The sequence below is a fragment of the Dermochelys coriacea genome, chromosome 3, assembly GCF_009764565.3.
Source record: "Dermochelys coriacea isolate rDerCor1 chromosome 3, rDerCor1.pri.v4, whole genome shotgun sequence".
Classification (NCBI taxonomy): Eukaryota; Metazoa; Chordata; order Testudines; family Dermochelyidae; genus Dermochelys; species Dermochelys coriacea.
The window spans coordinates 102,351,942-102,379,859 of NC_050070.1; the positions used below are offsets into that span (position 1 = coordinate 102,351,942).

The window sequence follows — 27,918 nt, forward strand, 5'->3', positions numbered from 1 at the left end:
GTGAAGACTTTCTGAATGGCTTGGTCCGCTCAAGGTAGAAAGCCAGAGCTCGCCTCATGTCAAGCACGTGGAGATGGTATTCCTCACTAGTCACGTGAGGCTTGGGGCAAAAGATTGGCAGAAAAATGTCCTGACCCATGTGGTAGGCAGAGACCACCTTCTGGAAAAATGTGGGCGTAACTGGACTTTGTCCTTATGAAAAACTGTTGATGGCGGTTCGGAGGTTAGGGCCCTGAGCTCCGAGAGCCACCTGGCCAACATGATAGCTACCAGGAAGGCCACCTTCCACGAGAGGTGAGACCAGGCATGTGGCCAGTGGTTCAAACAGGGCCCCTATGAGATGAGCCAGCACCAGGTTTAGGTCCCACTGTGGAAACAGGGGCTTGGAATATGGGTAGATGCGGTCCAAACCCTTAAGGAACTGGCCAGTCATAGCATGGGAAAACACCGTGTGAACTTGCACTGGGGAACGAAAAGCCAATATGGCCACCAGGTGTACCCTGACTGATGAGGGCGCCAGTCCCTGGGCCCTCAGGTGGAGGAGGTAATCAAGAATAAGCTGGATCGGGGCAGCTGTTGGAGAAACATCCTGGCCTGTCACCCGCCTTGAAAACCGAGACCACTTCGCCACACAGGAGCAGCGAGTGGAGGGCCGTCTACTTTTGAGGAGAACACACTGAACCTGTTCTGAGCACGTCCTTTCCTCGCCACCTAGCCACTGAGCAGCCACGCCGTGACCATTGCTGGGTTGGGATGGAGGAGGCGGCCCTGGTCCAGAGACAGCAGGTCCGGGCGGCAACTGTTGGAGCTACCGCCAGCTCTGAGAGGGTCCCGTACCAGTGTGGCCTGGGCCACACTGGGGAAATGAGGAGGACCCTGGCCTTGTCCGTCTTTATTTTCTCCAGGGCCCTGCTGATCAGAGACAATGCGGGAAAGGCATAGAGGAGCTGGCCTGACCAGGACAGGGTAAAGGCATCGGAGATAGCACCCCAACCTAGGCTCCCCAGGAGCAGAACAGGGGGCATCATTGGTTCTGCCAGCTTGCAGATAGCTCCACCTGGGGAGTACCCCACCTTTGGAAGAGCTGGTGAGCCACTTCTGGGTGAAGAGACCACTCGTGCCGAGAGGAAAAATCCCCGCTCAAGTGATCCGCCCTCACATTCCGGGCGCCCAGCAGGTAGAAGGCTTTTAGGTAGATATTGTGGGCTATACAAAAGTCCCACAGACTGAGGACTTCGTGGCAGACGGCAGAGGATCAGGCCCCACCTTGCCTGTTGATATAGAACATGGTGGCCGTGTTGTCCATGAGGGCCCTGACTACCTTGCCTCCAGACCATACACACCAGTTGCCCCAAGTTCCTTGATGTTTATATGAAGGGGTAGGTCTTGTAGAGACCACAGGCCTTGGGTCTGAAAGTTCCCCACATGGGCCCCCCAACCCAGGTCTGATGCGTCGGACACCAGCTCCAACGACAGGGCCCTGTCCCTGAACGGGATCCCTTGAAGCATGTCATTGTTTGGGGCGGACTACCACCGCAGGGAGGTGTCGCTGCGTTTGGCACGGTGAGGACTTTGTCCATTCTGTTTATGGCCTGGGAGAACTGCGAGGCCAGCCAGAGCTGGAGGGGCCTCATTCTGAGTCTGGCATGACGGACCACATATGTGCATGCAGACATGTGACCCAGCAATTGCAGGCAAGCCCTGGCTGTTGTCACTGGGAACCTTGCGACCGAGTCCATGAGTCCTTTAAGGGTCTCGAACCTGTCTGGTGGGAGAGAGGCCCTGGCCAACGTTGTGTCCAGTAGCATCCTGAAACCCTATGCGTTGGACTGGGACTAACGTGGACTTGGCGTTGTTTATCAACAGGCCCAGGGCAGTACATGTGGAAAGGAGGAGCGCCACATGATCCCTCACCTGAGACCAGGAGGTGTCTGACTAGCTAGTCATCCGGATATGGGAATATTTGGACCCCCTGGCATCTGAGGTAGGCCACTACCACCGCCATACACTTTGTAAAGACCCTGGAGGCAGTGGACAGACCAAATGGTAGGACCATGAATTGATAGCGACTCTGTCCCACCCTGAAACAGAGGAAGCATCTGTGCCCCTCGAATATGAGAATGTGGATGTACTGTAGCTTGAGGGCAGCGTACCAGTCCCCGGGATCCAGGGAGGAGATGATGGAGGCCAGGGAAACCATGCAGAACTTGAGAGTTTCACCTGTAGTCTTTCAGGCCTCACAGGTCCATGATGGGCCTAAGCCCCCCTTTGGCCTTTGGGATAAAGAAATATCGGGAGTAATATCCCTTGCCCAGGAACTCCTTGGGCACCACCTTGATAGCTCCTAGGTCCAGGAGTCGGCCCATCTCCTGCTTGAGCATAGCCTCGTGGGAGGGGTCCCCTAGGAGGGATGGGGGCGGTGGGACAGGGAGGAGATAAACTGAAGGGTATAATCACAGGAGATGGTATTGAGGACCCTTCAGTCCGAAGTGTGCCACGACCATTCCGGAACTGATGGAGGAGTTTTACTTGGAGTAGGTCCCTGTTGAGGACTGGCGGGTACCCCCGAGTGGCCTGTCAAAAATGCCTTTTGCCCACCTGCTTCACCTTAGAAGACCCAGGCTCGGGGGCAGGCCGGGATTGCCGTTGTGGGCGCTTTCTATAGTCCCGCTTTTTGTGGGTGGCCTCATACTTCGGGAAGACGGCCTGGGTGGGAGCCTGCTGCGGCTTGAACTTGGGTTTTGCTGGAGGTGGGACATAGAGGCCCAAGATCTGGAGGGTCGTGCGGGAGTCTTTCATGCCATGCAACCTTGTGTCTGTTTCCTCAGCAAACAGCCTTCCCGTCGAAAGAGATCCTGCATTGACGACTGTGCTTCGCTGGGGAGCCCATAGAGCAGAAGCCATGATGCCCCTCTCATGGACACTGCTGAGGCCATGGACCATGCGGCCATGTCCGTTGCATCTGAAGCAGCCTGTAGGGATGCCCTTGTGGCTGCCACCCCTTCCCTCACGAGCACCTTAAACTCCTTATGCTCCCAGAGTCAGTCCTCAAACTTGGGGAGGGATTCCCAGAGGTTAAACTCGTAGTGACCCAGGAGAGCCTGATGGTTTGCTACTTGTAGCTGAAAGCTTGACAACGAATAAACTTTTCTCTTAAAAGTATCCAGCCTCCAAGAGAGTCTTTGTTCTTGGGGGTCAGGGCTGTTTGCCCTGCTGCTCTCTGTGGTTGACTGACTCCACCACCAAGGAGATGGGCACTGGGTGGGTATACAGATACTCATGTCCCTTTGTGGGTACGAAGTACTTGCCAACGAGACTGGAGTTTGCTACAGGGCATTTGAAATTCTTGCCACCCCTTCATGGAATGGCAAGACCACCCTGCCCGGTGCTGAAGGGGACAGCACATTGAACAGGGAGTTTGAGGGCTCTTCCATCTCCTCAGCCTGGAGGTGGAGGCTCGCTGCCACCCTTTTTAGGGGGTCTTGGTGAGCCCGGTAGTCCTCCTGCGGGATGGAGAGGGGCGGGACCGCAATCAGCTCCTCCAGACGGGGCGAGGCCAGTGCAGTGCTTTGGATGTCGTCCGGCACTGCAGGATCCACCACCTGGTCGGACTCTGGGCACGATACAGAGGACACAGACCTTTTTTCTTGTGATCTAAAGATGGATGCCGCTGGTGCTTCTGAGGCCATGGCCACTGAGCGAGCCCCGACTGGGGGATGCGCTGGAGGGCACGGTGCCCACTGGTACCACTGGGCCAGCCATGCCACTTGGTGCCATTGTGCTTGCTGAGGCACCGGCGGAGCCGGCTGTTCGGGCTGGCTAGCTTGGCCCATAGACAGGAGGCTGTGAGGTGAGGCCGAGCTGGCATATGATCTGCTGCTGCTGCCGCCTCTGGACCGGGAGTATCAGCAGTGCTGGGATCTACGTCGGCCAGGGGACCGCGATCTCGACAAGGAGGAACAGCACGGATGGTACTAGCTGTTCCGTGAATGGCCTCGATGGTCGGATCCGCGTCGGCGATCAACACCTGAGGCTACGATGCCTTGGTGGAGACTTGGAACAGGAGTTCTAGTAGGAACGGTGTCAATGATCGTGCCGCGACTGACTGAGGTATCTCCTGCGAGATGAGGACCAGTGGTGACATCCACCACAGTCCTGTCGATATTCGCTTCGCAAAGATGAGCGGTGCTGGGAGTCCCAGTTGGACGGCACCCATCCAGACAGTCTGACCGGCGTCGAGGGCGATCCACATTGATTGAGCCCTGAACAGTTGCTGGGCGGTGAGCGGTGTCGGGAACATTCCCTCGACTGAGGCCGGTACCGGGCCAACGGTGACTGTGGTGATCCCAGCAGCGGCTTGCCTCTGGAGCTTGGGGCCAACATCGGCAGAGCTCTGGGCACTGGCACGGATGTGATGTGCCTGGATGGCTTCGGGCATAGATGGCACCCAGATATCCGGAGAGGCCTGCTCCGAAGAGGCCGGGCTACGATGGGGGCTGCTCAACGCGAGTCAGAGGCCTAGGGCCCGATGGGGATCGAGGACTACCTGACATGAGCCTAGCCTCTGTCCAAGTCTTCCCTCGATGCCGTTGTGAAGAGGGAATCTTTCTGGTCCTCTTGGTGTGCCTGATGGACGGGGAGCAGTGCTGACTGGACAATTGTACCAGAGGGTCTCTGCGTACCGATGCCGGTTCAGAGTGGCGTGCAGGGGTCGGAGCCAGCATCAACTCCTTCAGGATGGCCCGGAGCCTAGCACCCCTTTCTCTTTTTTAGTCCGGGTCTTGAAAAACTTGCAGATCTTGCACCTTTTGCTGATATGGGTTTCTCCCAAGCAGCGCAGACAATCCACATGTGGGTCGCTCCTTGGCATAGAATGCCTACAGGAGCCGCATGACTTAAAGCCTGGGGCGCAGGGCATGCCCCAGCCTGGGCTCAATGACTAAACTCAACTAAACTAAAAACTGAATAAGCTAACTGACTACAGGTTACTACTGAACAAACAGAGTTCTGGGGACGAGCTGCAGCAAAGCTGGAGCAGAGCAGTTCCGACGCACCTTCTCTGGTGGCAAGGAGGAACTGAGGGTGGGGGGAGTGCAGCCTCCCTTATATCGTGCCAGGCAGGTGCTGCTCCAGGGGTCACGGGGGGGGCGGGGATGTGCTCCCCCCTACAGGCACTGCTAGGGGAAAAACTTCTGGCACCGGTGCACATGGCGCGCGCGCGCGCGCACACACACACACACACACACACACACACACACACACACACCCCCCACCCCCCTCATACACATGAGCAATCACTCAAAGAAGAACTCAAAGCCCCATGCCAAGTTTTAAGCTTGTTACATAAAATGCATCTCAGCTCTGAATTAGCAAAATGAAGAGGCACCTAAGCCTTCCTTTTAAGTTAATGTGTTGGGGGGCGGGGGAGAGGGAAGAGAAGAGGTGGGATGAAATGTTACAATAGTATTTGTGACGCAATCACTAGTCTGATTTCACAGTGGCACATTTTCAGAAGGCCAAGATAGGGAGAGTATTTAATGGGGAGAATCTATATTTGCATACCATCAGTCAGTTACTTGTCTCCCCAAAACATATTTATCCCCGTGCAGTCTGGGGCAGCCATCTAGGCAGCAGAAAATATGATGAAGTCATCAAATCCAGACCTCTTCCTACATGATACATAATTTAGTGTGTTTTGAGGAACTAAAGAAAAATTGCAAAAATTTAGCTAAAGTGAGTTTAAGAAAGATGTCTTTTTATGTTTCTTTTATTAGTGATTAAGAACAGGAAAAATAAAGATTCAGTGCATTATACACTAAGTCTACCAGGCATTATATAAACTAAATATTATAGCAAGGTGTTTATCCAATTACATAAAAATATCTTTAAAAAAAAAAAACACTCAACTGCTAATGCTTTTAAAAATGTTTCAATAAGGGATTCTCACTTTAAGAGTCCTCAATTAGTGAATCATTATATTGCATTTTATATGTTTAGTTTTAAATATATACATTCCAATATTCAGTATTGTTAAAGTGATTGATCACTTTCAAACTTCTCAAAAGCTTGTGTTATGCAAGTTTGTTTTTAAAGAAAACTTTGCACAAACCAGTTTTTCCCAAAACATGTAAGAATTTTCTTTCTACCACCATAATATAGAAAGTAAATTTAAACTACACAAAAATTTAAGTATATAAACTACTGATCTAAAAAAAGAACTTAATGGTTTTAAAATTTAAATCAAGTTAAACAGAACAGATGTAGAGAAAGTTCTAAGAAAAAAATTCTGAACCAACAGCATAATTTGTGAACAAATGCCACCTGCTGGCAAGTTTGAGACACAGAGCTTCTGGGGCTCAAGTCACATTAAATATCCCCTTGAGAACATGGTGTCCTAAAACATACAGACAAAGTTTATTGAAATGAATGTTAACTCAAGTGTTGAATAATGAACTACTAAGCTGAAATATACTGTACTAGAAATCCTCTTTATTAGTAGTTTTCAGAAATAACTATTATGGTTGTCTTTTTGGGGGGCGGGGGCGAATCCTAATATACCTAAGTATTAAGAATTACTTTAAAGGTAAAATATCATTTAAATTGGTAACTCATGCAAGTGAGCCTGTGAAATTAATCAAGATGTTGGTTGATTGGCTGTTATAGACTATTTATAAGGTTTTACTGGGTACTAAACTCTCAAAGCAACACAATTTCTGATATTCTACCCACAGAAAGATATCTTGGACATAAGAACCAAGGTGCTCATATATTTACTGATAATTTCATCTCCAGAGTGAAACACTTCTGCATGTATATTTTGGACATACTAGCTTTTAAGCACTCTACTATACCTACATCTATGTGACAGATGTTTGAAAGTTTACCAATTTGGATTACCTTACTGCCATCTGGAGGATAAATTTTCTAATTGCAATGACAGGTTTCAGAGTAGCAGCTGTGTTAGTCTATATCTGCAAAAAGAAAAGGAGTACGATCCGATGCTCACAAAAGCTTATGCTCAAATTTGTTAGTCTCTAAGGTGCCACAAGTACTCTTTCTTCTAACGGCAACAGAAGATTAAAAGTGAATGAAGGTTTAAGCAGAGGCCATCATACGCAAGTTACTCTGAACAAAGTCGGCACTTTCACTATATTTAGTTCCAAATGCCACAGGCATGACTCTCAAAGATTATATATTAGTACCATAGTTTTAAAGCTTCCTCCTGAATATTTTGGTGATTGGAAGGGGGATAGAGAACATGAGGGGGCAGGGGAGGGAAAAAACTTAGTCCCTATAAAACAAGGGCTGTATGTAAAAATTCCAGCTTCTCAGATTGACAACCAGACACCACCCACCTACGGTCAAAATGGTTTGTTGCTCACAATTAGGAGCACACACACACACACACACACACACACACACCAAACCAAAACCACAGACCACACAATTTTTATTTTTTTTTTAAATCCATCTAGTCCATTATCGCAGTTCTGAAACTGATCACTACTGTACAGTTCAGGGGATGTTTAAAACCCTACCAGGCAACTGGTCAATAGAGTTACACTAAGTTAGAGGGGGAAATTTGTTCCAGCTCTATCCTTAGCTAGCAGGATTTTTGTAAGTTACAATACACATGAACCCTGGATGGGTCAAGAGATTGGTATAGGTTAGAAGTTCTTCTCGTAGTGTTCAGTCCAGTTTTCATAACTACAGCCAGAAGGTATCATTGTGATCAGTCTGATATCCAAAGATCAAAGTCTTTTTAGAAGCCTTTGGGAAGCAAGTTTAATTTCAGTCTAGTTTCCAGTGGGCAGATATTGACACCACAAACAATACTCTACTGAAAGGCAAGTGTGGAGCAGACATGTTTAGGCCCAACAAACAAAAACCTCTCTCTCAAGAACCGTGTTTTGACACAGTAAAGCAGAAACGTATTAATGCAGTGTGAAAACTTCATAAAAAAATGAACCCAAGGGGAAAAAAACAAAAAAATAAAAACAAATAAAAATAACCAACCAAGGACTGAATGAATTAAGCTCTTTAGTAAGCAGCCGGGGAAAGTTTTTACTACTACTGTCTTTATTATGTACACTTTATGAAAAGAATACTTCAGTACCCAGAACTGCCAATCCAGCAACATTATATGAGAGCAGGGTGGGCATAGAAAAGCATCCAACCTCCAAGTACATATGCAGGAAAAAACAAAGAATGGGTACATCTAATTGTAGGCCTACTATATTGACAGTATGCCTTTCAATACAATATGCCTATGTATAAGCCAAGACCTCATATTTTCTATGCAAGATGAGAAAGTCAGCGTACCAGGAAAGCCCGTAAGACTCAGTGCAATACAAAAAGGCCAAATGCTTCCTTGAGTTGTAATGGAGATGCCCGGGGTATAAATTGTGTAGAATTTTCCTTTTAGCACTAACAAGTTTGATTATACACCATATATTTAAAATCAAGAAATCTTCAGATACAAGTTAATCGGGGATTTAACTCATAGTTAGTGAGGCAACTGCCCCCAGACTTTTTAAACCTTAACAGGTTTGTCAAGCTGCAGTGTAGTTATAGTGGGTTTGGCACATACAGAAAGTGTGATGAGTATTTTTATTAGGGGAATGGGAAGATAACTACCCACACTGATACCTTAAAAAAAAAAAAGACTGAACAGGATTTAAAACAAGAACTAGTTTAAATTTGTTAAACTACTCAAGATAAAAACAAAACAATTCCCAATGGAACTTTAAGACGGTCTATTTCCTGGGAGCAGATGGACATAAGCTTCTCTTCCCCAGGGGAACCCATAGGAAAGCTGCACAGGAACACCTGGTTTTGCTACTTTCACCACCAATTCCCCCTGAACTAGGCAGGTAGTAAGACACAGGACAGCAGCATTTGGGAAGTGTGCAAGGAGAAGAAGGAAGATAACAGCACTGGAAAGTCTGGGACCAGTTTTCAGACAGGGGGGAGGGGCCAACAAAGCTTCCTGATTTAGATCAGTTGTAATACTGCTGCCTTGGGCTGGTCTACAACATCTCCTTATCCCCCTCCGTCTCCCTGCCATGAATATTATCAGAGAGTGAATAAAGTCATTTGGTGCTTTACTTAGGTATATTCAAGAAATCCAACACAGTCCTAGTAATTTCATCAATATGCTACATCCTGAATACACTGGAAATAAAAGCCAGAGACCAATTAACACAGCATGATTTAGAGTGGTTTCTAGGTTGCCTCTAATTTTTTCTGTCCTATGTCAACTGAGGTTGGTTCCCCCTGCCCCCGCCTAGTCAGGCTATGAAGAGAGACATTAATTCCAGCACTTTCATACCCATAAAATAACCTTGCAGAAGCAAAGTCTCAGTCAGTCAATTTTAAAGACAAGAGTACACACCTTTTATAATGAAAGTCATTACTATGACCTCAGGGAGCAGGGCGCTGTTTAGCGCTGACCGGGAACAGGACAAGCTTGTCTGGTTTACAAAATGCATTTTTCCTAGCAATTGACATCTCATGTGCAAAAAATTACCCAAGCCTCACCCCTTTTTCCACCCTCAGTCATGAGTGCTGCATTAAGACAACCTAATACAATTGTAGCAGTCGATTTTGGTTTCTCTTCCCAGCATCCCTAGCCCTCAGTATCTTGCAGCACAAAGCTATTGGCTGATTAAAGCTACTCTCCATTAAAGATGTAACTGAAAACTAGTCTGACTTGTTTAACAGAATACGTGAGCCGAAAAGAATTGCAGAATTCAGTCCGGAATTTTGCTGATAAAGTTGGGAGAAAGTCTCCCCATAATTACATGGCTAAATACTGCTTCAGATACAGTCAAACCAAGAGTTCCACCACTGATGGCAAAGGGGATCAGAATGTGGCCACAGCTATATGGATTTAGTCTAGCATTAAGACTCACATCTTCTACACAAGGTGCAACTGTTAAGAAGGCATCAAGCTCTACTCTGAATTTACTGTTCTCCAACTAATCCCATCATTCATTCTTCTTACTAAAATGGACAGTGAGTATGTAGGTGAGGATAAGACATCAATATAGTTCCAGCCCCACCTGAAACAGATTATCTTGTGGGTCAGAAAGGTTTTAAATTCGAAATCACAGACTCTCCTTGTCATACAGCACATTATTTTGCATGGACTAGGAAAAAGTTTTAAAATATATTTTTGTAACAATTGCACAAATTGCAGCAATTAGAATACCACATTAAAACTATGCTGACGTAGTTGATAATAGTGCTTCTTGAACAAGGAAGGAAATATTTAAAACTGCTTATGGAAACAGAAGTTTTACAGAATTAAAGAAAGGATCCAAGAAGTCAATTGGGAAATAGTTTTCTGCCTTTAAAACAGAGGAATCTCCAGTTCAGACTTCAAGCAAGCATGACTGCTCTGCACAATCTGCAATGCACTAAGACATCTTGGATCAGATCCTAACCTGTGGCAGAGAAACACTTGGCAAAACTAAGACTAGGGAGTGCAAAAGGTGACTTAAAGCCACCTTTGTTCTCTACCAAGACTGAGGATACCCACGTACTGCACTGATTCCCAGCAGAAGTTAGAACAGTGGTCACCATCCTGTAGATCGCAATTGACTAGTCGATCCTGAAGCCTCCAACAGTCAATTGCGATCTCCGGTCGCTGAAAGTCCGGTAGTGCAGCAGGACTAAGGCAGGCTCCCTACCTACCCTAGTCCTGTACTGCAACCCAGAAACGGTCAGCATGCCCCTGCAAGCCTGGAGGGGAAGGGAAGGAGAGGGAGAGTCCCTCCCTGAAAGCACCACCCCCGCAGCTCCTATTGGCTGAGAACGGGGAACTGTGGCCAATGGGAGCTGTGGGGCATTGCCTGCAGGAAGGGGCAGCATGTGGAGCCATGTATCCCCCCCAGGGGCAGGATAGGCTGCTTCCGGGAGCGGCGTAGGCAGGGAGCCTGCCTTAGCCTCACTGCACTGCTGCCTGGGAGCCACAAGAGGCAAGTGCTGTACGGCAGGAGGCTGCACCCAAACCCCCTCCCAGAGCCAGCACCCCATACCTCCTCCTGCACCCCAACCCCAGGCTCAGCCTGGAGCCCCCACCCACACTCTGAACCTCTCGGCCCCAGCCCAGAACTGCACTCCCACCCCAGCCCAGCGAAAGTGAGTGAGGATGGGGGAGAGTGAGTGACGGAGGCGGGGAGAATGGAGTGAGCGGGGCAGGGCCTTGGGGAAGGAGTGGGGGTAGATCCTGGGTTGCATGTAAATTCAAGAAGCGATCTTGTGCATAAAAAAAAGGTTGGAGACCACTGAGTTAGAAGAACCCTGAGAGTGAATCTAAATTTATGCCAGCTGCCAATGGTCCAGCAGCCACAGATCAGCTGGCTGTAAGAAAGTCTGGCCATACCTTTTCCTCCAGCTCTACCCCTCATGCCTGAGGCTGGCAATGGAGTGGAGTCAAATCATTATACTGGCTCTATGCCATCTGAGAGACTAACGATTCTCTGGATTATTTGGACTGTTTCCCATCATTCTCCATGTGCAAAGCTGTGCTAAAAAGGCCCACAACATGTAAGTACATAAAAACAATGTGAGACCTTATTTCTGAGGACCATATTTATGACACATAGCCCATCTGTTATAATAATTACAACTATGTTTCTGTAGCCAGATGAGGACACGCAGCTGACACAGTTACCGAGTTCTGTCTGCAGTTTCTACTTTGCCTAACTGCATCTATCCTACAATGCCTCAATGGGGAGACAGTGCCTAGTGGACATGCACACAAAACACCAGCAGTCAGGCTATGTAGACGGAGCAATGAACACTGGGATGTCGTACTGCACAAAGACCAGATCAAACAAGCAAAGGTGGGGGGGAGGGGGAAGAGATGTGTTGATATTAAAAGAACTACAGCGTTATGACCAAGCTACAGGAAGATAGCCCTATTGCAGCCTAGGCCACCGGCAAGGGTGACATGATTAGCTGTCACAGTTACTAGCTGAGTATTAACCATGTTGAGTAGGGACCCAAGCCTTGCTTAGCGCTAAGCATTTCAGTAACTGGTTCAAACTCTTTTAAAAATTAAAGCGTGTAGACAGGGCACTGATGGCAAATCTTGGGCTTGCATTCTAAACACAGCATGGGGCCAGTGAAATTAGCGTTAGAAATTTAAAATTGTCAATTTCAGTCACACTTTAATCTTCTTGGGCTGAAGATCAAGTAGAAACTGCAAAAATACTATAATGTTCCCTTTCATCTGCTTTAAGCAGGGTTTTCCTAAGACAAATCAGCAGTATATAAAATGCCATTGCATGCATCTTTCACAAATATTTAAACATTTTACTGGCACTGGTTGGCTAACAGTGTGTGGAAATAAGAATCTGAGTAAGTGGAATATCCAACTACAGATGAAGTTGAAGTCTAATAATTTAGATTTAGAATACACTCGGGAGCAGTCTACTGAAAATACAGAATGATTCCTCAAGTTTCTCTCCCCCTATAACCCCTCAGGTTTATTTATTTGAATGGGGGGAAGGGAGGGGAGGGTGCTGGGTTGCTTTATTTGTATCAGATTCAAAACATTTTCCTACTGTTCCCTAGACCAGAATACTTGAACAAACAAACAGCTAGATACAAGAATATACGCAAGTCTACTGGATTAGTTTATATCTCTTTTTAAAGAGACAGGTTTCTTCTAGCCCACAAAAGCTTATGCCCAAATAAATTTGTTAGTCCAAGGTGCCTTAAGGACTCCTCCTCATTTTTTTAAACTGAGATATTTAGAGAAATTTACATACCCGCAACATTTAGTTAAATAGTGAATTTACACTAGAGCATTCCCCTGAAGGATTTCAAAGCATCTCACACATGTTAAAGATGAATTAAGCTCAACACTGCTGTGAGGCAGGCAGGCATCATTTCTGTTTTTAAGGTGGTGAAACTAAGACACAGAGGTTAAACAAATTGCTCAAGGTCACAGCATGTCTGACAGAATTCAGATTTCCTCCTTTCTTCAGCTAAAATAGCCTGGTAGATACCATGCATTTCTTGAAGAAACTGGGGTTGAGGAATAGGAAGAACTTGAAGTGACAGAATAATATGGTTATACTAGCATGGGGGGGGGGGGGGAGGGAAGAGAAGACAGGGAGGAAAAAAAAAATGTGTACCTTACTCACGACCTTTTAAATTATTTAATTCAGTATACTACAAGCTTTAAATAAAAGAAAGGTATGTCCCAGTGTAACCAGCAGGATAATTAGAAATATTAATATTATAGCTAAGGATTTACATTTATTATTAAGCTTTTCAACAATTAATAAGACTTGAAAGCAAATTGCATTAAAAACACCACTACACTGAATATAACTTTATTAATTCCCCCAAATCCAGGACTTTCTGCAAATTAATCTTTAATTTACCATGAGTATTTAGTACTTTTATGTAGTATACAAAACAGTTTTACCTACACACAATAAGTGACGATGAAATAAGGCAACAGTTGCCTAGACTTTATAACAGCCAACCAAAGTAAGGGATGGCACAATCTCTCAGTCAGTATGCCAACGCAGTAGACCTGTAAGTTTAAGGTCTGTGACTGAGATAAGATAATACTTCTAAATATCCCTAGTAAGTATTAAGTGGGCCCCTTAAATGGAATTGGGCCCAGCTCTCCTGTTCCAGTCCAGAGCTTCACCCTAGTTTGGTGTAATGTGGAGGATGGGGCTGCATCTGGGAGTTACACAGAGAGATCAGAACACAGAGTTGGGAGTGAGAATGATAGAGTTTGAAGAGCAGAGCTTAAAGGAAGTGATGCCCATAACAGAGGGGGCAGAAAGAGTTCCCTGGTAAGCAGTGGAGCAAGATCAGGCTGGTGAAAGCAGAAGGCAGTATGGTAGAGGGGAGGTTGGGGGTCACCTACAGACCTCTCTAGGCCAGAGAGCCAAAGGCTGAGAGCAGCAGAGGGAGACGCCTACTGCCTCTTGAGCTGGAGAGCAGAAGCTGAGGAATGATGGAGGGGTGAGCCCACTGATGCTTCCATGCAGGAGCTGGAACCATTTCTGGGAAGAAAATGGGGAAGAAAAGCATGGCAGCTAAAGGGTCTGGGACAAGAAATGCTGGAGTTGTCCTGGGGTGCCGGACTGCAGAGAGACATGTCCAAGCTGTACTGGTGTGTACTGGACTGTCAAAATTTGAATGAATGTACTGTTTGGTTTGTGCTCCAGAATTCTAGATGATGGTTGTGGGACTTTTGTAACAAATTAACCCTAAAAAGGGTTATTTATTACTTGGAAAGCTAACATGGAGTTATTAGGGACTCCAGAACAAAAGGGGAAACTGAGGCATGTGCACTGGTAGTGCCATGGCCTGCTACAGCATGGCAACCCAGGAAGGGGCCACCATATCGCACACACCTCTTAAGACTGTCAACAAAGATAAGTAACAATGATTTAATGTCATTTGAATCTAGTTTCTGACCTGGACTCGTTCTGGGCCACCATAAAAAAGTTGACAGTCTGCAGAAAAAAAAAAAAAGTCAGTAATAAAAGAACCGCAGCTACCAAGAAGATTTTATCTTCTCAGATGAGACTTTGTAAAGATGCACTGACCCTCACAGCCAGGCACTTTTGTAAGGTAAGGCCTGATGCCCCCAGCAGGCTGCACATATAAAATGATTGCAGGACAGAAACTGGCCGCTTTTCAGCTTTGTTACAGAATGCCCCCAAATTCCATCCTACTTCCTGTTCTGTTGTAGATTTGCTTTATCTATACCAGTACATGATACCCTTAGCTCATCAGGACTCTGAACTCTTGTTTTGCCTTCCTGTGGGATCATGTTTTTTTTGACAGTGAACCATATGGTTCTGCTCAATCTCACTTGGTTTTGCTGGTCTGAAATGTTGCAAGTGGAGTTACCTGAAGACAGGCTGACTTTACACCTCTGTATAAGTATTCAGGAGCAGGCCATGGTGGTTTTTCAAAGGATCACAACTTTGGGCAGTAGGTCTTGGCAACTGGGACATAGACTCCTCCATCCCAACCCCCACCCCACCTTTTTTTTAAGGGCTTGGAAGGATTAGCTATTTCACCATACATGCACAAACTCACAAAAACATATTTCCATCAATAATGAAAGTTTACAGCTAGGCTGAAAAGTTATACTTAAGAACAGAGATTTAAAGATATTTTATATATTTTGACATGTGATGTTGTCAATTGGTGTTTTAAGAATTATAAAAGCTAACTTCTTGAATCTTGTCATCTACAAGCACTAAATAATTGTCTGACCACCTCAATTTCCTGAAACTTGAAATTTTTTTTAAAAAAAAAGTGAAAAAATGCACAAAAATATATGATATCCATCAAAAATTCCAAATAAATAAATAGCTCAAAATCAAAATCCAGTTTTGCCAAGCCTAGTTATGGGCTGCTTATGGTAGGGTCCAAGGGCAATGCTCAGCACTTGCCTATGAATTAGAATCAGCTCTCCCTCATCAAAGGCGGACAGGGCTGATCTGCAGAGATTCCCAGGCACTTCTTAGAGAACACCACCAAGTCTCAGTAGTAGCATAACCAGGTTTTTTGAGCAAATGAAGACCCTGGAATAAGGTGGGCTCTCGGGAGCTTTGGTTTAAATGCATCAGTTATATCTGAGAGAGGCTCTGGATTTGAGCCTTTGGCAGTGGTGGGAAGACTGCGAAGACCCAGGATAGGCACAGCTACCTTCCTCCTCCTTTAATGCTACTAGGACAAGCTGCCCTACAGAATTTTCCTGTTTAGGTTACTCCATTTACATTTGCTCAATCCATAAAGTTAGCAATGATTGTCTGCTCTCATTGGTCCCCTTACTATTCACAGACAGTACTGTGGCTCTATGTATATCATCTCAACAAATTTCCAAAGCCAAAAGGCTCAGTTTACAAGTAACAGATGCTTTTTTCTGACTTGAGAGTAAGGCTAAGCACGAAGGGCTGAAAAGTCACACCAGGATTTCTTTTTTCAGACACCACCACCAATCAGGAGTTATGTAGGTCAAATTAGGATCTCATTCACAAAAGGCATAATTTCATAGGTGTAAATGAGATTTCACAAATGCACTGGCATTTGTGTTTTAGATGCCCTTAATGGAATAGAATTTCAGATCACTACCACAATACCACAGCGCCACTTGTGACAAAGCTCTGTCCTTGCCTCCGTGGGTCCCACATTTCCTGGTGGATTTCGCTAGCCTCAGAGGCTCACTGTGACCCTCCATGTAACCCTTCTTTCTCTAGAGACAAGGGTCACAGTCTACTGAGCCATTTTCATCATAAGCCAGTGAGGGAGGTGAGGAGAGGTTATCCTTCCTTGCACCGTCTCTGTTGTCTCCCAGTCTCAGTGATTAAACAGGGGGCAAAGGTCGGGGGGAGGGGAGCCCGGGCCCACCCTCTACTCCGGGCTCCAGCCCAGGGACCCTAATAGTATCAGCTATGGTAGCTGACCTTTTAGAAACATGATATGTACAATTCCCTGGGCTACTTCCCCCACAGCACCCCTCAGGGCCTCCTTCCTTGTGTCTGATATGGTGTGTACTACTCAGCCTCTCCAACAGCGCAACTTCTTCCCACAGCTCCCGTCATGCACTCACCTGACTGACTGGGAGGCTTTTAACTAGTTTCAGCCAGCCCCTGATTGGCTTCAGGTGTCCCAATCAACATAGCCTTCTCCCTGCCTTCTGGAAAGTTCTTAATTGGCCCCAGGTGTCTTAATTGACCTGGAGCAGTGGCCAATTCACTTATCCTGGTACCAGGGATTTGTTTAGCCTGAAACTAAATCTATCTCCCACTACGCTTCCATAGCCATCTGGCCTTGCCCCATCACACACTGTTAAAAAGAAACAGGAATAAAAAGCAGAAGAGGTACACTTTTGCCACTAATGTGAACAGATAAGACTTTGAATTCACACAAGAAAAACATCCGTTACATATAAAGGTGCCATTTTTACACAAATACTTTCCAGAGCAGAACCAGTCTTTAAGAACAGTATGTAAATAATTTGTCACAGAAAAGCTGGGCTTTTCTCTAAGTCTAATTTTAAACACAGTTGTACAAAACTATAGATAAGATGGGGACAAAAGACAAGTAAGCTGTTTTTTTGTACAGGCTTGGACTTCAAAACATTAGTGAACTAAAGTACTTTTCACATGCATATTTGTATTCCCCTTAGCTAAGAGCAATTCTGCCTATATCACATGAACATCTCCAATTATATCATTGACCTTATTTATAGGATGGCAAAAGTTGTTTCAGAAGAAGCAGTCACCGCACCAAGTTAAAAAAAAAAAAAAAGACATCAGAAGTTTTCCATCTTCCAAGAATCAATCCATTTTTGTAACTTTACACTTGCCAGGTCTGAAGTCATGTGGCAAATATAGTTCTGATTCATCTCATTTTAACAACACTTAGCAAAAAAGCTTACTCCCAACACACAGAGAATATAATAAAAATATCTGATAGACCTGACCTCACAGGACAGAAAAATTTAACATGCTAAAATTTACCTTCATGTGCATGCAATCTGTACTGACTGTTGATTTTGAGGCAATACAACCATAAGTGACTGGGGTAGGAGGACTCCTCCTTATGGGAAAAATTCAGTAATGCTTGTGAAACAGTCTTGTTTTTTCTTTTTATCCAGGTGAGGATTATGCCTGTCTGATTATTTTAATCAATTTAGAATAACCAAAGTGCATATATAACCCCAGCTACATTTCCTTTCGTAATGTATGCAACAAGGTCAAATACTGTATCAGTCACCTTGTGAGTACTGAACAAATTTAGTTGCAAAGTCAAGTCAATAGGAACCATATGATTCATAATCTGCTATGGGTCAGAACCATGACAATCTTTAAATGGAAAAAAAATACTGTCACACTCACATCAAGAAGTTAAAGTTACAGCTTCCACACCAACTCCAACTTCGCCACACCACAGATATTTGCTATTATTCTATAGTACTACATAGGGCTTTGCCCTGCACCTACAAGCTTTGGGCAGTATGTTATTGCTCTGCCCCTAAATCAAACCAGAAGGCTGAAGACTTAAACCTGATCTACACTGAAAAATTACATTGGCATAGTTGCGTCTCTCAACGGTGTGAAAAATCCACACTCCTGAGATATGTAGTTAACCTAACCCTCAGTGTAGCCAGCATTAGGTTGATGGAAGAATTCTTCCATCAACCTAGCCGCTGCCTCTTGGGGAGATGGCTTAACTACAGCGACGTGAAAACCCTTCCCTTTGCTGTAGTGTCTACAGTGAAGTGCCAGAGCGGCATACCTGCAGTGCTGCAGCTGTGCCACTGTAGCTATTTAAATGTCCATTAAGTCTGTCTCTTGGTTTCCATGTGTTCGGATGTTGGGGTACTCTGTGCCAATCCTATACATGGTACAGTTTACTTCTCCCAGCACATCAACGTCGCTACGCTAACCAGAGCTTTTCAGTTGGGTGATGGCAGTTCCACTCCCATTCTACCCTGTCCTGCCCTCTCCCACAAGGGTGGAAAAGCCTCCGTTGGGAGGTGGGTAGCTGTCCTTTCTATGAGTTTACCACCATGCAAATTAGGCCACAGTCTGGCCCTATGGTATTAGTGTTAATATTTTATAAAAGGAAATTAATGGAATGTAGTGGTCACACAGAAGAAAGCATCACTTAAAAGTTTAAACACAATATTTTAAAATAAAATGAAATAGTATACTTATAGAAAACAATATATTTAATGTCCAAAATGCTAGGTACTTTATAGTCATGTAAGAAGAATGGCCAAACAGAGCTTGCAGCTTAAATTAACAAAAATGTGGGAAAGGGACAAGGGTAGTACAAAGAGAAAGGGATGCTACACAACATTTTTAAAAGCTTTTCCCCTTTTGTGTGTGCACACATGTAATACTCACAAGTTTGTTTTTTCAATCAGGGCATATTTAATAAATGTCCATCTAGTTGCAGCTGAATTACAGCTTTTTTCTATAATACTTTATACATCTGGAAGAGTTACAGTTGCTGTGAGAGGCAACACTATCGATTTGCATATAACTGTCACTTATTTTGAAACCAAGAAAATAGAAGGATTGTATGGCACAGGGTTTGGTAATGAATATAAAACCTTTCCGCTCTACATCATCATTTGTTCATAACTAGCTATGTTGGTAGCTTACAAATAATAATGATTTTTAGGGGACAACTAATGGAGAGGCCAAGAGGTAAGCAAGCATGCAGACTGCATTACTTCCTCAAGCCTAGAGGTGGTTGCTGCAGGAGATGGGCAAAATTCAGTGGTGTCTTAGGGTGGTGAAGGCTTTCACTGCTGTTGGCTATGATTACCAGTTCTGTGCTCAGATTGAAGACTGGAGCACCGTGCACTGTCAATCCAACACCTGGCACGAGCGCTAATTTGTTATCATATGAGGTATCTGATTAAAAAAAGTACCGGGTACTATGTAGGTAACTTTTCTGCTTCTATATACACCACCCCCTAAATAAAGGCCTGAATATTTATTTTTTAACCTAAACATTTTAAAACTGTTTTCCTAGGGGTTGATTTGGCTGGAGACTCCAGAAATGGAGTGGGAACTTTTTTCAGCCCCCAACTGAAAGAGATGGGGGTATTATTTCTTTAACAGAAAAATCTTTCTGATTTTATCTTGTTCTCACATTTGTCAGAAGTTTGAAAGAGAGTCTGTTTAAAACTCTTGCTTGTTTATCTGTTGAATTCAATTGCTCGGGTTTCAGTTTCTTCTGGTGTCATAATCCCTTTATTTCTTTAGTCCATCATAGAGGGTTCTTCTGCAAGAGTGAGAAAGTGAAGACCTAATATTCTTCTCTCAATAGACATACTGTACTTCTAATGTACAAAATGACCTTAGTGAAAATAAATACAAAATTAGAGAGACTCAAACCCTAGTATGTGATAAAGCAGCACACAGATGCAGAATTTTTGCACATCTTGCTTTTGTGATTTATAATTCAGCTCTGTACGAAAAATTCTCCCCACCCCTTTCAGTTACAATGTTATTTTTATAACTATTCTCCAAGTATTGAATTTTCCACATGACTAAATAGTGCCAAAGCCTCTCCTTCTAGCACCCAAAATAAGTCCACATGCACCCACACACAACACATTCAGGCTTACTCCCTATCCCGTCTGCTGCTCCCTATCTATTCCAACATCCCAAAATTTGGCTGAGGATAGTTTTGTGAAATGGTTCTTTAAATATGAGGCAAAGTGTTTTACAGTACAACAATATGATTTTTGTTGCCCTCCAAACATATGTAACAAGGAATGAGTAAGAGAGCTCATCGTAATCAAAGTTAAGAAAAACTTAAATCAACAGGCAATATTTTTATCTTTGTATTCTGAATGCATCAAGAGATTTCAGTCCAGATTCACTAAAGCTGTCATTCAATTAGCATGTAATCTCTGAAGCCACTGGTGTTTTAAAATGGCTGTTCCTTTAGTAAACACCAAGTAATTAAAAGTATCTTGATGCTGTGGATTTCTTTTGTTAGGCCAGTAAGCTAAAGACCTACATATGGTTTAAGCGATTTGATTCACATAACTAAAAAAAAGGACAAATCTCAACCACTTTGGATTTAAAACTACCCAGCAGTGCACTCATATACAAACAAAAACAAAAAAAAAATCACCCTTCTGTCCAGAACTGAGCCATATACTACCATCTTTACTCATGGTGACTAGTATACGTAGCCCCACTGAGATATAGGTAAAATTCTGGCCCCACTGAAGTTAATGGAAAAAACTCTCATTGACTTCACTGGGGCCAGGATTTCACCCAGTGTCTTGACTCGCAGTAAAGAGCTATTCAGTGTGAAGAGGAGCAACAGAACCTGATCCTGTGCACTTTCAGAAATATCTTGCCTATACAATTATTTGCATCAGACAACTATTCTTCTCCCTACAGTCCCAGAACTTCCCTTAATATAATACTGAGGGAAGTTTGTGCTGGTATGGAAGAACAAATGGATTCCTCATAGCTACTTCCACACAGATAATTACTCCAGCACCAAAGCTGTTCTCACTTTTAATTGTTTTTCCCCACTCTCTCTCTGACCACCAGGAATTTTAATTTACCATCAAGTTCCTAGTTACAAGGCTAACGAAAAAAGCAGGGCTTCATTTTCCTCGCATTCTCCCCGCCCCGCCCCCCCCAAATGCAGGACACAATTCCCTGAAGTCACAATGAGAGCCATAGGTGTATAACACCTCAGGAAACAAACAAATCAAGCCACTTTTACTTAGGTGGCTAAGTATATCCCCAGGCAACTATAGTTGCCGTTTTGGTCAGTGCTAGTGCTTTAATTTCAACCATCAGCAGCAGCTTCACCAAGAGGGTTACTCTACAATAATATTTTTTTGCTTTACAGAGGCTCTGAAGTGTTTGTTGCTGTATGTGAGGAAGCACCTGAAAAACTGCTCGAGTTATTTATGGGAGTAAAACATGTTTAACAGACCTGTGGTTTGTGACAAAAAGGAAGAATTTAATTTTTTTTTATATAAACAAGAAAAAGGAAGAAAGTCACCCATATTAGATCGTTGTCTGTATTACAATCTCTTGTTACTGAAATTAGTTATAACCCTTTAAGAATCTGTGAGCTAGACACTGTTTCTAGGGGATTATTTTATTCAGTTATAAAAATCTGCTCTAGGCTAAAGCTTAACATACCGAGCTTCATCTTGGGAATAGCCTTCCCTCCATGGAACAAAAAGAAATAAAATAAAATAAAAATAAAAATAATAATAAGAATAAGAATAAGAATAATAAAATGAAAGTTATAGGAGGGGAAGATAGAAATACAGAATTCTAATAGTAACTCAAAAGGCTACATTCACATAATTTTATGTTTAAATATAAAGTAGGCTCTTTACAAGGGAAAAAGCAAAAAGACAGAGGCGCTAATGATTTAGAGTTTTGTAACGATAATAGAGAGTGGATGAAAAAGATCACTCCTCCTTTCTCTGCCACTTTTAGGTTGCCTGACACTCCAGAGTGGTTAAATGGGGATGACCTACATGAAATGAGTTGGTGATCCTAGTGAGCGGTAGTGCTTATCACAAAAGCCACTATCACAAGCTAGTACTTTTGTTGGTCTCTTTCCCCGCGACAAAAACTGAAAACAGCAGACTCTTATTGAGTCAATATCAAGAGTTAGTGCATAAAGGCATTTTAAAAAGTGTGACACACACAACATTGCATGTGTGGTTTAATACCATTAGAACTGTGTCAGGTTAATTTTTTTTTTTTTTAGATACAAATATGGAGAGTACCCTTTAAATAGTATGCCCTCAACTTTTAAAATATGTAGCATCTTTATTTTCCCCTGATGATACTTACAGGGATCTTTCAGGAAGGGAGAAACAACGTACAATGAATTGACAAAACATGAAGTGCTCTCAGTATACACACCAAAAAAAGGGAACAAATGCCAATAATTTTAAGAAGTGGTATGTACCTTCTGTGCTTGTACAAAGTTACAGAAATGGGATTCTCAAACTGACAGAAGAAAAGAAATACTTCTGGCACCTTAGAGACTAACAAATTTATCTAAATTTGTTAGTCTCTAAGGTGCCAGAAGTACTCCTTTTCTTTTTGCGGATACATACTAACACGACTGCTACTCTGAAACCTGTCAAACTGATAGCATTCCTTTAACATCAGCACAATTTTGTTGCATAGCTACAGGCCTACAAGACACCTACAAGATCTCTATCATGCATTCCTACAACTACAATACCCACCTGCTGAAGTGAAGAAACAGATTGACAGAGCCAGAAGAGTACCAGAAGTCACCTACTACAGGACAGGCCCAACAAAGAAAACAACAGAACGCCACTAGCCATCACCTTCAGCCCCCAACTAAAACCTCTCCAACGCATCATCAAGGATCTACAACATATCCTGAAGGACGAGCCACCGCTCTCTCAGGTCTTGGGAGACAGACCAGTCCTTGCTTACAGACAGCCCCCCAATCTGAAGCAAATACTCACCAGCAACCACACACCACACAACAGAACCACTAACCCAGGAACCTATCCTTGCAACAAAGCCCGTTGCCAACTCTGTCCACATATCTATTCAGGGGATACCATCATAGGGCCTAATCACATCAGCCACACTATCAGAGGCTCCTTCACCTGCGCATCTACCAATGTGATATATGCCATCATGTGCCAGCAATGCCCCTCTGCCATGTACATTGGCCAAACTGGACAGTCTCTACGTAAAAGAATGAATGGACACAAATCAGACGTCAAGAATTATAACATTCAAAAACCAGTTGGAGAACACTTCAATCTCTCTGGTCACTCGATCACAGACCTAAGAGTGGCTATCCTTCAACAAAAAAGCTTCAAAAACAGACTCCAACGAGAGACTGCTGAATTGGAATTAATTTGTAAACTGGATACAATTAACTTAGGCTTGAATAGAGACTGGGAATGGATGAGTCATTACACAAAGTAAAACTATTTCCCCATGGTATTTCTCCCCCCCACCCCACCCCCCACTGTTCCTCTGATATTCTTGTTAGCTGCTGGAATTAGCCTACCTGCTTGTCACCATGGAAGGTTTTCCTCCTTTCCCCTCCCTGCTGTGGGTGATGGCTTATCTTAAGTGATCACTCTCCTTACAGTGTGTATGATAAACCCATTGTTTCATGTTCTCTGTGTGTGTGTGTGTGTATATAAATCTCTCCTCTGTTTTTTCCACCAAATGCATCCGATGAAGTGAGCTGTAGCTCACGAAAGCTTATGCTCTAATAAATTTGTTAGTCTCTAAGGTGCCACAAGTACTCCTTTTCTTTTTGCGAATACAGACTAACACGGCTGCTACTCTGAAAGCTACAGGCCTGGAAGTACTTTCAATAGATTAGTTTAAAAGAACATGTATTAATTCATTCAACTTACTGCACTGGGTGATCTTCCGGATGTTAGAAGTTATATGTTGAGCTAGCTGGGTTGGATCCCCATCAATGCCTGTAGTGTTCGACATGGCTGAATAGACTGTCCACTAAGAAGATCAAAGGTATGAGAGGGTCAGACAATTTCATCAAGTGAAGGCACCTAAAAATAAAAACGAAGTAGTTATACACTGGTAATTCTGCAAGCCCATAATGCATTTTATCAGTTTAGAGCAACACAGACCGAAACTCCAGCAACATGAAACTCCACCATACAATCCTATTTGGCCTTTACCAAGTAAATCTGTTTTGAAAAGGGCATTTTAGAGAATGCTCTCTCAAACTAAAGTAAGGATGTGAAACCATTTCAGAGCCTGTTACATTACATAGGCCTGAGATTTTGTGACTGACTGTCAATTAGAAGATCAGAGTAGATGATCACAATGGTCGTATCTGGGCTTGTAATCTATGAATCAGCAAATCACAGAAACAGTTTCCTATGAGAACAATTAGGTCAAATCTTTCAATAAAAGATTTTTCCTACCCATACAAATAAGGAAATTCTCATAAATTGGAAAAACAAAAAAATAGAATCTCTATCCAGAGAAACTACATTAAAAATTCAAGAAAATGAATATATTAGAAATAGTCACACTTTACTCCCTGTGAAAATTGAAGTCTCTGTTGCAATTTTAACTATGGTCTTCTGACTACTTGTCCATAACATGCATATTAAGGCGATGAACAATATGACCTATTATTTTTTAGGCTTTTCTCTCAAGAGATTCTAACTCTTGTAGTCTTATCTGTAATCTGATTTTCCTTTTAGTGCTCGGACAGGCCATTTTACCTGGTGAAAATGACACTATTGCTCAAAATGGAGATGTTTTTGCGCAACCTAGGGATACTACTTGAATTTTAGTTACAATAATTATGAAAAAGTATCTCATCAAAACAAGCCTTACATGAATCTTTTACAAGACAATCTTCGCTATAAAGCATAAACATACATAAAATCTTCTACAAGTGTAAACTGCTTTCCCTAGTGGCACAATCGTAAATGCCCAACATAGGTGACTGTACAGTGGCTTGTACAATGTCCTAATTGCTATTTGGAGCCCTTAAAGCACAACTGAAACTACACTCAGAGAAACATTATATAGAGCAGAGGTCCCTAAACTGTGGAGTACACTCCCCTCTGCTCCTGGCCTCCCCCGCCCCACAACATGCCTCCATGCCCCCCAGTTTGGGGACCTCAAGGAAATACTCAACAATTCAGTTTATAAGACTACAAATACAGGTGAATTTTTCATTAGTGACAAGTAGGTTACTAAATGATAGGCTAAATGCATTTCTCACAGTGTATATACACACAATCCTTCTGTTTTAAGAGCTTTTGGTCTCAGTTTTCAGAAATGGATGACCAGTTGGAGACACACTGAAAATTAGATCTTTAAAAGAAGTGGTGGCCCCGCTCAAACTTTGAGAGCAATGTCAGATGCTGGTAACAGCAGCTAATGAAAGTTCCTTCCATCTTCACTCAATTTTGTAAGACAACAAGAGAAGCCTGATTACATTAATATAAATAAAGGATACAGGTCAGCACAATGTGAGAACAGGTTAAATGGTTATTTTGTTACAATGCACTTTTCATACAGACTGGTTTCACAGTAGCAGCCGTGTCAGTTTGTATTTGCAAAAAGAAAAGGATTACTTGTGGCACCTTAGAGACTAACAAATTTGTTGGAGCATAAGCTTTCATGAGCTACAGCTCACTTCATCGAATGCATGCTGTAGCTCATGAAAGCTTATGCTCCAACAAATTTGTTAGTCTCTAAGGTGCCACAAGTAATCCTTTTCTTTTTGCAAATTCAGACTGGCTCCCCATACACTTGTACATAAAAGAGATCAGCGGTGAAGGCAAGGAAGAAAAGCTAGGTTTTCAATCAAGATCAGAAATTAAATCGTAAATAAATGAGATGGCAATATATAGGAAGGACATCCCAGCTAGGTATGTGTGACTGAGAAGATTCTCACATCAACAACACTTAGATTGTGTAAGCTATTTGGGGCAGGCCCCAGCTTTTTGGTGTGTTTACATAGTGCCTAGCACAATGATTGTACTATCATAGCACCTAGTAGCCCCAAATAAACACAACAGTGAGCATGCTTTTGATGGACAATTTAGAGTCAATATAAACAATATTTACCATATTGGGGAAGCATCATACATACAGTAATGCCCCAACTGTGTTAAGACCAAATTTTGCAAAAAAGTATTCTCCTCAGTAGACAAAGCTAGTAGATTCTGGCAATTCTGCTCTAGACTGTCAGCTGAAACGGACAACTTTCATAGGGCCATTCAAAAACTACCACCTCTCAGTCAATATCACAAATTCCTCAAGAAATACCCCAAAAGGAGCATAAGACAGAAACTGCAAGGCCGGATGAAAATGGAAGCTTTATGGCCTGTGCTTTAGTTTATAAGAAACAGGAGAAAACAAAATTCAGACAAAGCTGGAGAGCTGCTCGACTATAATTAAATATAGACAAAAACATTCCCCAACAAACCCAATTCTAATTCTTAGAACTTGTGACTGAAACAAGGACGAGAATAGATCCAGAAAAAGCCAACACCACAACCACCACCTTTAACTGCTTCTCCATTCAGTACCATCTTAATTTGTTAAATCTGGGTTGCTCAAGTCTGCCTGCCAACACAATGCGCGAAATCCTAGCCCCACTGAAGTCAATGGGAATTTTGCTATTGACTTTGAGGCCAGCATTTAATGGTGAAATCTTAGCGGATCTTAAACATAAAAAAGAAGCTTACAAGAAGTGGAAGGTTGGACATATGACCAGGGAAGAGTATAAAAATATTGCTCGGGCATGTAGGAAAGATATCAGGAGGGCCAAATCGCACCTGGAGCTGCAGCTAGCAAGAGATGTCAAGAGTAACAAGAAGGGTTTCTTCAGGTATGTTGGCAACAAGAAGAAAGCCAAGGAAAGTGTGGGCCCCTTACTGAATGAGGGAGGCAAGCTAGTGACAGAGGATGTGGAAAAAGCTAATGTACTCAATGCTTTTTTTGCCTCTGTTTTCACTAACAAGGTCAGCTCCCAGACTGCTGTGCTGGGCATCACAAAATGGGGAAGAGATGGCCAGCCCTCTGTAGAGATAGAGGTGGTTAGGGACTATTTAGAAAAGCTGGACGTGCACAAGTCCATGGGGCCGGACGAATTGCATCCGAGAGTGCTGAGGGAATTGGCGGCTGTGATTGCAGAGCCCTTGGCCATTATCTTTGAAAACTCGTGGCGAACGGGGGAAGTCCCGGATGACTGGAAAAAGGCTAATGTAGTGCCCATCTTTAAAAAAGGGAAGAAGGAGGATCCTGGGAACTACAGGCCAGTCAGCCTCACCTCAGTCCCTGGAAAAATCATGGAGCAGGTCCTCAAAGAATCAATCCTGAAGCACTTAGAGGAGAGGAAAGTGATCAGGAACAGTCAGCATGGATTCACCAAGGGAAGGTCATGCCTGACTAATCTAATCGCCTTTTATGATGAGATTACTGGTTCTGTGGATGAAGGGAAAGCAGTGGATGTATTGTTTCTTGACTTTAGCAAAGCTTTTGACACGGTCTCCCACAGCATTCTTGTCAGCAAGTTAAGGAAGTATGGGCTGGATGAATGCACTATAAGGTGGGTAGAAAGCTGGCTAGATTGTCGGGCTCAACGGGTAGTGATCAATGGCTCCATGTCTAGTTGGCAGCCGGTGTCAAGTGGAGTGCCCCAGGGGTCGGTCCTGGGGCCCGTTTTGTTCAATATCTTCATAAATGATCTGGAGGATGGTGTGGATTGCACTCTCAGCAAATTTGCGGATGATACTAAACTGGGAGGAGTGGTAGATACGCTGGAGGGGAGGGATAGGATACAGAAGGACCTAGACAAATTGGAAGATTGGGCCAAAAGAAATCTAATGAGGTTCAA

General features: G+C 43.6%; 1 protein-coding gene across 4 annotated transcripts in view; it reads right to left on the reverse strand.

The window, feature by feature from the left end:
* STX7 (syntaxin 7) overlaps positions 1 to 27,918 on the reverse strand; it is a 50,058-nt gene that overhangs the window by 16,253 nt on the left and 5,887 nt on the right. For 3 of the 4 annotated variants that reach the window (XM_038396662.2, XM_038396663.2, XM_043510982.1), the window contains exon 2: positions 23,942 to 24,097. In XM_038396662.2, the coding sequence (XP_038252590.1) occupies positions 23,942 to 24,026 (85 nt within the window). In that variant the 5' untranslated portion in view covers positions 24,027 to 24,097. Of the gene's footprint in view, positions 1 to 23,941; positions 24,099 to 26,007; positions 26,017 to 27,918 lie in introns of all 4 variants that reach the window. The other variant, XM_043510981.1, reaches the window with a different exon arrangement.